The sequence below is a fragment of the Squalius cephalus genome (genome assembly GCF_949319135.1).
Source record: "Squalius cephalus genome assembly, chromosome: 12".
Taxonomy (NCBI): domain Eukaryota; kingdom Metazoa; phylum Chordata; class Actinopteri; order Cypriniformes; family Leuciscidae; genus Squalius; species Squalius cephalus.
The window spans coordinates 17,722,729-17,735,604 of NC_137133.1; the positions used below are offsets into that span (position 1 = coordinate 17,722,729).

The following is a 12,876-nucleotide window of genomic DNA, read 5'->3' on the forward strand; positions in this document are numbered from 1 at the left end:
GACAGAAATATTGTAAATAATAAAATAACAAATTCATCGTTTTAACTCATCATGATTTTTTACGGGATAACCCTATGAAACATTTTAAAATGAAGATGTGTAACCAGCCATGCGGTAAAATGTAGCCAAACAATAATTAAAGTGCTGCAAATCTTGCAATAGTTCCCATATTTATGGTTCTCTAAAGAGACATATAAGCTATATGTGCTTTTATTTTTTTGCATTTACAACACTGTTCTTAATTGACATAAGTAGGAGGAGAGAGGAAACCCATTCAAATACAGTGCAACAGGCGGTGACCGTCCCCACCTCAATTGTCTCTCTTTTCATTGGTCTTCCTAAAGCCTGCAGCCAATTCAAAACCACATGCCACTTTCTACACTCCCCCCACAAGTCACAGACAGTGTGGAGAGTGAGAGGGGTCGAAACAAGAGGGAGATCACCAAAAGAGGAAGAACAACAGAGGCAGAGAAGTTGTTCAAACATGCCAGAATACGCCACCAACATGAGGTTCAAGTTCCCCATTCTGGCCTTGATACTGGAAGCCGTGACCATTGTCTTGTATGCTGTCTTTGTGGTTTATGACACCGGTGATGCTCATGGTGGGGGTCATCATGCAGAAGAGAATAACACTCATCCAGACAGTCCAATGACCCTTTATCCCAGTAAGTATCTGTCAGATTAATGTATATGTGTGCATATATCATGTCTTGTTGTGACATCTAAATTGATTGGTTTTAATTAAGTCTAAAATTTTATTGGAATGATATTTCACTGACGAAACCAGAACACATTAGGTTTCTCCAGTGAATACATTTTTAAGGGTCAGATATGGAAGATATAGTTGGAAATTGGTAGTGATTGGTGCAGAAATGTTGTTAATTGTCAGTCACCAGAAGCACAGTAAAAGTTGAATAAAACTTTGCTGGATGATTTGGTGTTGCCCCTCCTGCAAATGAATTCATCCTCTTTTAAGCTGTCAACTTTGCTATTGAGTTTCATGGTGCTACTCACTCATCAGTGTTCACTGACTGAAGGGTTTATTTCTGCGAAGGCTTTGGCGGCAATGTTTCACTAATGTTCATTCAGCACGCAAGTCTCTAAAAATACTCCATCTGAAGAGGAGTCAATGCCATGGGGTCCTGCATTCTCAGGAGAAAGACAAAGAGGAGAGGTTGATAAAGTTCAGCTTTAGTATTTTAACAATGCCATCCATCAAACTTTTCCATTGGTTCTGATGCAGGAGCCAGATCTTACACTGGACATTAACTGGTGACTCAATACAGTACAAAATTATTGAATGTCCAAACAAAACAAAATGTCTGTAGGACCAAACATTTGAATTTTTTAATGTTACTATGAACATTATCAGTTTAACTACATATAAAATTATTAACAAGACATAGGCTGGATAGAAAAACTGACCAGTTTGGATCTAATTGCATTGAATTTTGATTGGATGGTTTCATGCTCTCAACTGCCAATAATTGCACATTGGAAACATATAGCTTTAATGGTTTTCAATGTTAAGGGCATGTCCATGTTGGCATTTGTGTAGATTTTACGCAACGGCAGATGAAGTAGAAAAAAATACTGTAGAGTTTGATTGGACGTACATAATTGTCAACAGCTAAAGTTAAAGGAAACATTCTCCCCTCGCCTAAAAATGTTGATAAGCTTGTTTATTTTGGATTGTGACCCTCTGAGGACCACTGATATAGAGAATTTGTTCCCCTATGAAAGGAATTATTCCTTCAGTCTGTACATTTCCTTATAGATGTTTCCAACATCAATTGCATTCCTTTATTTTTCTCTGCATACTATGCTCATTTGCAGAGATGACATGCATTGGCTGTAAAATACCCTTATTTCCTTTTATCTTCAAATTGCACTCGTATAGTTGCTTGCTTGGACACGGTTTGGACTGAAACCAGCTCTAGGGTGTGGAGAGGATGAACATGCAAGATTAGTCTCAATGTCACATGTGTCCTCAAAGTTTCCATTCAACCCTTCAAAATTTGTAACCTGCATAATTGTCTTAAAGTTACAAGTACATTGAACTTTAATGTTAATTTCATTGGTGAATTTATCTAGGACTTGACAAAAACAGTCATCTGTTTGTTAATTGCAGTCGTAGTTTGTTGTTCTTTGTGGTTTTCACAGTACCCTACAGAGACACGACTAGTCCAGCCCCCTTTATCCTTTAAACAACAATCTTCTCCAGTAAACAAGAGTTTAATTGTGCAGTTAAATCTCCAGATTCAACAAAATATATTTACTCTTAACAATAACTCTTCTGCCTTTGATTTGCAATAGGTGTGTTCGGAGACAGTATGAGCCTGCATGTTAATGTTGTCAATCAGTCAGCATTCTTAATATCAGTTACTTTGCTTTTCTCTTTTTTTTTCTTTTTTTTTGGCATAGATATACTGAATAGATAAAACTTTTTAGTTTTCAAAGTGCTGGGCATGTGAAGATGTATATATATTAGAGCAAGGGGTCTCAACTCTGGCCCTCGAAATCCACTTTCCTGTGGAGTTTAGCTCCAGCCTTGATCAAACTTGCCAAGTAACTTTCTAGTAATCCTGAAGACCTCGATTAGCTTGTTCAGGTGTGTTTGATTAGGCTTGGAGCAAAAATCAGCAGGAAAGTGGACCTCAAGGGCCAAAGTTCAGAACCCCTGTATTAGAGCATTCAAATTCTTTGCCACCCAATGAACTTGATGACCTTTAAAAACTATTAAAAGAAAACATGAAAATTAAATAAAAATAAAAAGCATATGTGTTGATAGACTGGGAAAACTAAGGCCATCTGTAACTTTTGTACAAACATGCAAAGCATTCCAAAAATGAATGAGAAAAGCTTAAAAGAAAAGAAAATAAAGGGCACTTTAATCTTGGCAGCAGAGAAAACAGATATAGCTTATGTCACAGCGCTCTAAATTACCGCTGACAGAATGTAATTAAGTAGTTGAACATTTGCGAAGAGAGGAACAATTCCACCCATTTGGAAAATGGGACCTTTGAGATTTTATCAGCAAATCTGTTGCATGTGGGAAATACGAAAAATTTCACTGGGGAAAATTATTTTGTTTGTTGTAAGAGCCAATGGTTGGGAAAAAATGGATTATGCACCTTTACTCAGCCGGCAAGTTTATCTGTATTCCTCTATGATGCTCTTCCAAAGTATGCATACATTAAATAGCCAGTGAAAAGTCCTTTAGCCAACTCTATCACTGTAAATATGTTTTCAACAGAAAGATCAGAGAAAAAGACTTGGGCCGTACAACAGCTGATAAGGGTAGATAACCTCTGTTTCAGCTGTGTCAGAGGCCCACTTAAATGTTTTTTGGGGGGTTTCAGCAAGACAGCATTTTATTGCTCAACAACCATCAAAGACTAGTGAAAATAAAGTAAAAGGTTGAATACAGAGTAAAAAAACTCTACTGTGGTATAATAACTGGATTGGAAGTAAGAAGGATGGGAAGGGCTGTGGTGATATAACAGCTAGATCCTATCAAATTTGGAGGGGATCCCTTGTTGAGATGTTTTCTGTGAACTTCAAAAAATGACCAGTGAGAATAGAGTTTATGCAGTTATAGATCACATTCTCTTGTCTGTTTGTTTTTAGATGGGTTGCATAGCAAGATAAGACTGAGCTTTGCTGTTTTTTAATCATTGCATATTTATCTGAAGTTTTCCTGTTTAGTCTGTTTTACTGTATCATCGTATACAGACCTTTGTACGGTCTGCTGTCAGCATGTAATATGTTATAAAATGAGAATATTATCGTTTATAAAAAGAGCAAGCAATAAAAATATATTGCAAGCTATAAAAATATGCAGCTAGCAAATAAAAGTATACCTCTATAAGCTTTGTTGGTAGTACTTCCAGGGTTCATCGGCTATCTTGATGAGCTTAGCAGATGTCAGACCATGAGCACTATGATTGATGACTATTTGGGTTTGTCCACTGGCAAGTTTAGATTTTGTGTGGATTACTGAATGGGTGGAGGGTTTCAGAGGCATTCCGAGGAAGCCTGAAGTAATGTTCGCCTATTCAAAGTCTGGTGCCGCACCTTGGAGGTTCACGCTCTGCAGTTCCACTTGTCTCTCTTGGGACTGACAATGAGACCCGTTTAAACTTCCTGACAATCGTTAATGTGTCTGATTATCATCAGTAAGGGGACAATGATATGGTTTGCATTGTGTAGTCTGAAAACGGGCCTTGCTGATGAATCAGGTGTTCTGGACCATATCCTATCTCTGTGTCCAGGGATGTTGACTGTACAGCTTCCTGAGCTGGACAGTGTAGAGCTCATTTCCCCTCTGCAGGAAAGATAGGCTAAGGCCAGCAGTGTTTGGTGCTATGTGTTACTAAGACAATCAATGTGTGCATTTAAGTATTGTTAATTCATACCATTTTTTATACATATAATATATAGGCCTAAGTGAACCTATTTACTCTTAGCATTTCCTTGCTTCTCTTGAAAAGCAATCAGTTTGCTGCAATTTACTTACTACCTTCATCCACATTTTGGCAGGGAAACACCCTGGGTGGATTGCCAGAAAGTATTTTAATTGAAAATGCAGCAATATAATATACATCATAGCAATGAAATTATAGTCTCTCAATTTCTGACATGGTTTCCATTCCCAATGGTCAGTATCATTCATGAAAACAAATGATTTCAGGTTGCTTTGTCACTGCAAATCTCTGGTTGTGTTTATGCTTTTTGTCACAAATTAATCCAATTGAGTTTCAGATTCTGAAAGTTCTGTTCATATGTACTTAAAACTTTGCAATCAGGGTCACATATTTGCTTACATGTGCATTACATTAGTGCATGTGCAGTGCCCAGTCAACGCTTTCTTAAACATAGAAAGCCACTTCGAAAACATCTTATGGCTTGTCGTGTTGCAGCCAGTTAGGGCACTGAAATTGCTTGAATGTAACTAATCATGGAATAAGTACATTTTAACGCTCATTAGAGTCATGTGAAGTAAATAAAATTACACACGCCAACAGGGTCACCTAGGGCACCTTCTTATCCTGTCATTCATAGACTAATAGAAGAGCACACAAGACCTTTGTACCACATGGTTTTTGGCTGAAGAACATGAGCATTACAAATTTGCAAGGTTTACTCTAAAACAGACTTTTTTGTGCTGAGCAGAATTGTGTTGCTGTGTAAAGATTATTGGAGTACTGTACTGCTTAATATATTATGCATTTTCTCTTGTACTTTAAAAGAAACAGGTCACCTTGAAAATACATTTCTGTCATCTGTCATTTACTCGCCCTCATGTATTTTCTTCTTTGGTGTTTTTTTTTTTTTTTTTTTAACACAAATCTTCATGCAGTACTGTCAAGCTCTACCAAGGAAAGGACAAAAATAGCAAAATATCATAAATGTTGTTCATATAATCTGTTTGCTACATTTCTTAAGTCATAAAATAGCTTTGTGTGATGAACAGAAGTTGTAAATCACTACTATAGTGCACCTTTTCATTGCTGACCTGTTCAAACTACTGATGGAGTAAATGTGGTTCTAGAATGCTGTGAATAACTTCAGGCTTTAGATGTGGAGAAACCACTCTCTCATCAACCTTTTATCCATGTGTCCAGTGTTTCAGGATGTACACGTGATGATCTTCATTGGGTTTGGTTTCTTGATGACCTTCCTAAAGAGATATGGCTTCAGCAGTGTGGGCGTCAACCTGTTGCTGGCTGCCTTTGGCTTGCAGTGGGGTCTTCTCCTCCAGAACATCTGGCACTTGCATGATGGAAAAATAAGAGTCAGCATTGATAGGTAAACTCATCCTTTTGGTGACCGTAGGATCTTGGGTGACTGACTTAATATAGCTGCTCCTTATTTTATTATCCAACAAAATAGTTAAATGCTAGATGTTCAGTTACATTTAACTCAATTTAACTTTAAATGTAATCAATGTAAAACAATAAAATGAAATAGATATCTGACTACATATGCCTATGAGTAAAACTCTGCATCTGTCCCATAATTCCTTCTCTACAGAATGATAAATGCTGACTTCAGTACAGCAACGGTTCTGATCTCGTTTGGAGCGGTTTTGGGGAAAACCAGCCCTGTCCAGCTTCTCATCATGACCTTGTTGGAGATCACCATCTTCTGCATCAATGAGCATGTGGTTGTGGAAATTCTTGGGGTTTGTAAAAGTTCATTCGTTCATTTACTTAATTCGTCATTTTAGTGTTCTTGGAGGAATCAACCATCTCTTCCATTCTTATTTGACCACTAACTGGATTTGCACCAGATTGAGGGTTTAGTGCAGCTTAAATATTATTCATAATTTTTTTTTTTAGCAGAGTCCCAATGTTCATGCTGTCTGAGTTCCTGCAAAGTAATTTTGTTTTTTACAAAAGGAAGCTGGGTCAAAGATGAAGGAAAAAGGCTATTTTCTATCTCCTTCCTAAAGTTGACAGGATAAACTTGATGAACACACCCAGTGTTCCAATAACAACTAAAACACATGGTATCATAAACACCCTCTTAGTCATGAAGAAGATTTAGTGCCTGGATTACCTGGGAATAGAGGAAATTAATGATGTGATGAATCTGATATTGAACAGTTGATGGCACCGCTACAAAATAAACCTTACCATAAAGCTGCAGTCAAACTTAAACTTTTAGGCTACTGAAAGTTTTTCATCTGTTCTTCATAACCATTCTTGTTTCTTAACAGGTTTCTGATGTTGGTGCCTCCATGACCATCCATGCTTTTGGGGCTTACTTTGGATTGTCTGTCGCTCGTGTTCTTTATCGCCCAGGTCTTCGGAACGGCCATGATAATGATGGATCAGTCTATCACTCAGACTTGTTTGCAATGATCGGTATGTGTAGACCTTGGTGTTTAAAATATATATGCCTGCACAAAATCTAGTGGACAAAACAACTCTAGAAAATATTGGTGGTGACATTAAGTTTTTAACTTACTGTACTTCTGTAGCTCACAACATAATTTATGTCAAATCAAATAATTAAAGTGCAGGGCATGGTAAGCATACCAACACTAAAAATGTGCTTAGAAAGGTGATCATACAAATGTAATTCATCAAGCATTGTGTATGTGTATGTATAGGTACATTCACCATTCCACTTTTCCTGTGTCTGTAGGCACAGTCTTCCTGTGGATGTTCTGGCCCAGCTTTAATTCTGCTATTGCTGACCCTGGTGATGCTCAGCTAAGGGCTGTTATCAACACATATTTCTCTCTGGCTGCTTGTACTCTTGCTGCCTATGCTACCTCCAGCCTGGTGGAGAAGAAAGGGAAACTTGACATGGTGGGTCATCATACCAGTCTCTTGTTATTGTACCAGATCTCACATTTAGTAAGCCTTGTGACTTAGCCTGTTGTATTCTGTTGCACAGGTTCATATTCAGAACGCCACGCTGGCTGGAGGTGTTGCGGTGGGTACCTGCGCCGACATGGACATCCAGCCATTCGGAGCAATGCTGATCGGAACCATTGCAGGCATCATCTCCACCGTTGGCTTTAAGTTCCTCACTGTATGATATTCTTTCACATCCCAGACTTTCTCTATACTATAAATAAATTGCATATTGATCCATCTTTGTGTCCATCACTCTCTTTCCTCAGCCCATACTCGCCTCCAAACTGGGAATTCAAGACACCTGTGGCGTGCATAACCTCCATGGCATGCCCGGCATCCTAGGCGGTCTTGCCGGCATTGTGGCGGCAGCACTGAATAAGAAAAAAGGGTAGCTGTCAGCTCTTAACATTTTGTTTTGGGATTTTTGCTATTGTCAGTATGGCAATAAATGGTTTTAATATCTCTGTGCTTGTTTGTCCCAGTGTTTCAGCAGCTCATCAGGCAGGGGGTTTGGCATCATCTCTAGGGTTTGCTTTGGTGGGTGGGTTGATCACAGGTGGGTACTGATACAAGCACCATAAAATCTGCAAGACATTGTATTTATGCATTTATTTTTATTCAGATCTAATTCATTTTATTCAGATTAAAACCATATGAAACCAACATGAATTCAAAGAGTACACTTTTTTAAGAACTTGGCACATTGTTTTTATCTAGATTTTTGGACACACTAATTTGTCACTGACCCACTTAACATTACCTTATTACATTGCAAAAAAAAAAAAAAGTATACAAATTTATTAAAAAAAAAAACACAATGTAAACAATTTTTCATACTTCCTCCAGGTCTGATTATGAAGATTCCATTTTGGGGACAGCCACCTGACCAAAACTGCTTTGATGACTCAATCTTCTGGGAGGTACGTCAAGTAAAGGATAATGTACATCCAGTCGCTCGTTACCGCAGAATAAACCCCGGCAGGGTGATGAGGACACCGACGCGAAGCTGGATGTACATTATCCCACTTATTACACGGCTACTTGCCACATAAGTAAATAATTAGACATGAAATATTGATCTAAGTTGAAACAATGTATTAGCTCTTTAAACTCAAACGTAAAAACGAAAGTAGTTGCTAGCAAGCGGCAAGTTCAAACTAGACAGACATTTAAGAGATATGGTACTGTCATACCACTTATTACATGGCATTTCGCCACATAAATAATTATGGGGATAAGAGATATTGATTTGAGATTAAACTGTTTTAAAATTGTACCTGTTTGTTATTTTTTAATCCATTACAGTTAAAAAATGGCAGCAGCTGTGCTTGGATGAAACAAGAGAGAGCGAGATACTAATTAATATAATATAATTAATATGATATAATTAAATATCTGTACACAAAATGTTGATTTTGCTCACCGAACGCAAAACTTCCACGAAGAAAAAATGTTCCTAGCAAGCGTAAAGTGCCGACTGTGACAGTTACCCAGATGAGCCTGTGTTATCAGTTTTTACCGGTTGTTATCAGGGAACAACATACCGCTGGATGGAGTGATTGACCAATCAGAATCAAGTATTCCAAAGAGCTGCATAATAAAAAAAAGAGAAATTACTAAATGCTATTTAGTAATACATCGTCACAACATTTTTTACATTCATGAAAATGTCTTGTAGCTTATAAGTTTGGTAATTGTGGATGCTTTTGATATGCAGGTACCGGAGGAAGAGGAAGAAACCGAAGAGCGTTTGACTCACGGCGATTTTTCCCAGAACAAAACAGAGGCTTAAAGCTCTGCTTCAAACCAACTTCACAACACAAGAGCCAATAAGGTCCAATAAGCACCTCCGGAGCTTTTCAACCATCAGCATCTACACCACTAAAATCTTTAACAGCTGTTAAAGATATTAGTTTTAGCTTTTAGCTGTTAAAGACACTATGAACACCATGAAGCATGGATTCTTTTTGTAAGTGGTGCTTTTCTAAATACATGTAGCTAAAATTTAAAAACATGCAATTCATATTATTAAACTGATAAGTAATTTCTAAAATCTTCTAAGTGTGTTGTTTCAACTTAAAAAATTAAGCGTTCATGCTGCCTTACATTTTTTTAAGAAAAACATTTTTTTTTTAAGAAAAAAAAGTTTAGTCAACTCAAATATCCAAGTTGTCACTTAGAACTTCACATTTCAAGTTGATTAAACTTAAAATTTTAAGGCAGCACTAACACTAACTTTTTAAAGTTGAAACAGCAATTTCTTTTTCACAGTGTATAGCCTAATGAAATGTAAGATGGTTAAAGTGTATTACCAAAAAGTTACTGAGTTAACTCAAAGTACGGGTCAGTTATTGTTGTCATCTGCTGAATTGCACTTAACAGACACTGACTGACTAGTTGCTCACTGTAACATGTCAAAAATCTGAGCCAATGTGAGACTTCTTTCTTAAGTGCCTTTTGATCGTAGTTCATTTTGCTTTGAATGAGCTTTTTTAGTTTCTACAGACCCAGTTTTAATCATCGCTAGATATGCATTTTGACCAATACTTTCATATATATATATATATTTTTTTTTACAATCATGCCAATTAGTCCACATCCAAAGAGAGATCCTTCAACTTTCTTTCAACAATTATAGTCGCTTATTATTGTGATCAGTAACAACCCTTTATGCAATGATATAAGAAGTATTTAAATCTATTGTATCCTGAAAAACTAACAAATATATTGTTGACTTTTATATTTTCCACACAATTTCTAATCATATAATATGAACTCAGGCAAACAGTGGCCCCAAAACGTATTTCAAGTCCCATTTAAAATTGTATATAAAACAAAAAATAAAATATCAAATAAAGTGGCATGTATTTAAAACAAAGATAACCAAGCACACTTTTCCAGGTTGTTAGGTTTAAAAAATATGAAACAACAAGATATACACTCATAAAAAAGACAACAATTTTGGACACTTTCTGGTTGTGAAGAAACTGCCCAAAGGACTGAAGGACACTGGGACCAACTGATTAAATGTAATGGCATAAATGGCTAAGAAATGTGAAGTTAATTCTGAGGAAAAGCTGTAACGACATTTGTCTTCAGTGTGATGTAGTGTCCAAATACATTTTGGGGCCACTGTACATTATATCTTTGAAACTTTTTGTCAGGATTATTGTACAACTATGATGTCATACAACAGCATTACATAAAAGCTCTTTTACTGCATTGCTTGAACTTTCAGCTCGTAGTACAAATAAGCTGACGTGATCGGATTGTCACTGCTTGCACTTGGTAAGACTTCCAAATGCCATGTTGTTTTAAGATAAAGAGGCTATGGAAAAACTCCTTGCAAGCTGACTTACTGATTTAATTTTTGTCTTTGAATGTATGTGTTCCCACATGCCTCACTCCCAAACCTCATCAATTCATTGTATTTGAAAATTCTGTGAATGTATTAAACTTTTACTGTCATTTATAAAATCAGCCTATCTGAATTTTTTTTTTTTTTTTTATTATTCTAATTATATTTAAGGCTGCTAATGTGTGATTTTAGTAACATAGATTGTGTTCTGTAAAAAGGTTTTAAGATACTTTTAATGCTGTGCTGTGGTATGGTATGTTATACTCCATATAATAGAACTATTATAAATTTCATTATGTATGGTAACCAGATATACACTTTTCTTTACACATTTACTTAAACAGCCCAATCTTAAGGTTTATTAAAAAAAAAAGAAAAAAACGTGTAGTTGACACGTCTACTATTTACGCCCATGTTGCCTGTGCCAATAGTTAATTTTCCTTTGAATAAGCTTTGTTTTTACAGACCCAATTTTTATCATCACTAGAGATGTATTTGACCCAATGCTTTCATTGTGAATGTTTTTATTTGTTTGTTTTGTTTTACAATTATGCCAAGAGGGATGACATATTTTTGTAGGCCAAAACCTTTCGGGTTTTTGTCAAGGGAACCAGGGTGTAGTCTCGTGTAGCCAGACCTTTAGGACGATGGCAGAATTTCAACCAATCACAGTTCGCTTTGTTCCGCATCATGTTTAGGGCCTTGACAATGTAACGTCGCTGTCCTTACAATAACAGACCAGTGTTGAAAACTCTTGTATGTATTTGAAAGAGTCTATGCTGCAAACTTTACATACTTATGAAAATCCAGAGTTTAGTTGATCCTGATAAACACTCATTGTCACAGTTGTAAACACGACGGCTTGCTTCTTCCATCAGAGGGTTTGGCGTTACGTCATCTTTAGCCACTGAACGGTTCTAACAATGGTAAGGAACGGTTCCAGTTATGTTTCCACTTGAGCTTGGTTTTGGCACGGCACGATAACAAACCGCTCTCGGCCCGGAAATCTAAGCATGTTTGTCTAACCGACCGTGCCGAACCATGCTGGTACCGTTGCTCAGACTCGCTCTCCCAGTTTAAAACTAGATTAAAGACGCATCTCTTCAGCCAGGCATTTATATAATACTTTTAATCTTACAGTTAAATCCGGTCTCTAGTTCATAAACGCCAGAGGAGAACTGGCCCCCGACTGAGCCCGGGTTCTCCCAAGGTTTTTTTTTCTCCATTAGGTCACCTGATGGAGTTTTTCGGTTCCTTGCCACTGTTGCCTTTGGCTTGCTCAGTTGGGGATATTTGGGGATATTTAATTGAATTAATCAATCAACGATACCATTGATCAGCATTACCAAACGTGGACGTTCCACTAGAAACAAACATTGATGTATTGTTTTAATTTATTACTGTGAAGCTGCTTTGATACAACCTATGTTGTGAAAAGCGCTATATAAATAAACTTGACTTGACTTGACTTGACTTGGTAGCATGGTATAGTGACGTCGCCACTTAGGATTGGTCAATTATCTTTTGCCTGGCTACCAGTTTCTCTGTGGCTTGGTCCTTGGGTGTGATGTCTGAGACTAACCAGGGTGAGGCTAACTTCCAGGTTGGCCTACAAAAAGTACGCTACAGCACTCTATTAGTCAACAACCGAAAGAGAGATCCTTCAACTTTCTTGCAACAATTACTGTTGTTTATTATTGTGATCAGTAACAACCCGTTATGCAATGATATATGAATTATTTACAACTATATATCCTAAAAAACTAACAAACTGCAATAATGTTCTTTTTAGAGACAGTATGGGGGTGGCAACAATTTAGTTTCATTTACTCTATGGCGGCCCCTGTCGGAAAAGATATGTATGGCAGAAGAAACTTACGCTCCTGTAGCCTATTTAATTATGCATTTTTATCTATTGTATTATATTAAAAAACAATGAAATATTAATTACTTAATCTATAAACAAAGGGTCCAGTTAATTTAGATATAAGCAAAGAAAAAAATTATCTTGACACTATTGGGTTACAAACAGATAAGGGAGAGTTTCTGCTGTCATGCTTTCTGGCTTGACTTTTATGCTTTCTTAATAATAAGACACAACATGTACGTATCTTATCAGAAAAAACTGATTATTAAAATGTAGTA

The 12,876-nt window shown here is 36.9% G+C and overlaps 1 protein-coding gene across 1 annotated transcript; it reads left to right on the plus strand.

The window, feature by feature from the left end:
* Positions 1–390: 390 nt before the first annotated feature.
* rhag (Rh associated glycoprotein) lies at positions 391–10,846 on the plus strand. The gene is made up of 10 exons (XM_079889300.1): positions 391–665; positions 5,628–5,811; positions 6,037–6,187; positions 6,725–6,872; positions 7,156–7,322; positions 7,411–7,548; positions 7,640–7,761; positions 7,856–7,929; positions 8,220–8,293; positions 9,091–10,846. The coding sequence occupies exons 1-10, from the start codon at positions 485–487 to the stop codon at positions 9,163–9,165; spliced, it is 1,314 nt and encodes a 437-aa protein (XP_079745426.1). The 5' UTR covers positions 391–484; the 3' UTR covers positions 9,166–10,846.
* The last annotated feature ends 2,030 nt before the right edge of the window (positions 10,847–12,876 follow it).

Excerpts from the sequence above, each read along its gene's own strand:
- rhag (XM_079889300.1), top strand. The coding sequence starts at position 485 with ATGCCAGAATACGCCACCAACATGAGGTTCAAGTTCCCCATTCTGGCC. Across the intron at positions 666-5,627 it reads TCCAATGACCCTTTATCCCA|TGTTTCAGGATGTACACGTG; the intron begins GTAAGTATCTGT and ends CCATGTGTCCAG. Across the intron at positions 6,873-7,155 it reads AGACTTGTTTGCAATGATCG|GCACAGTCTTCCTGTGGATG; the intron begins GTATGTGTAGAC and ends CTGTGTCTGTAG.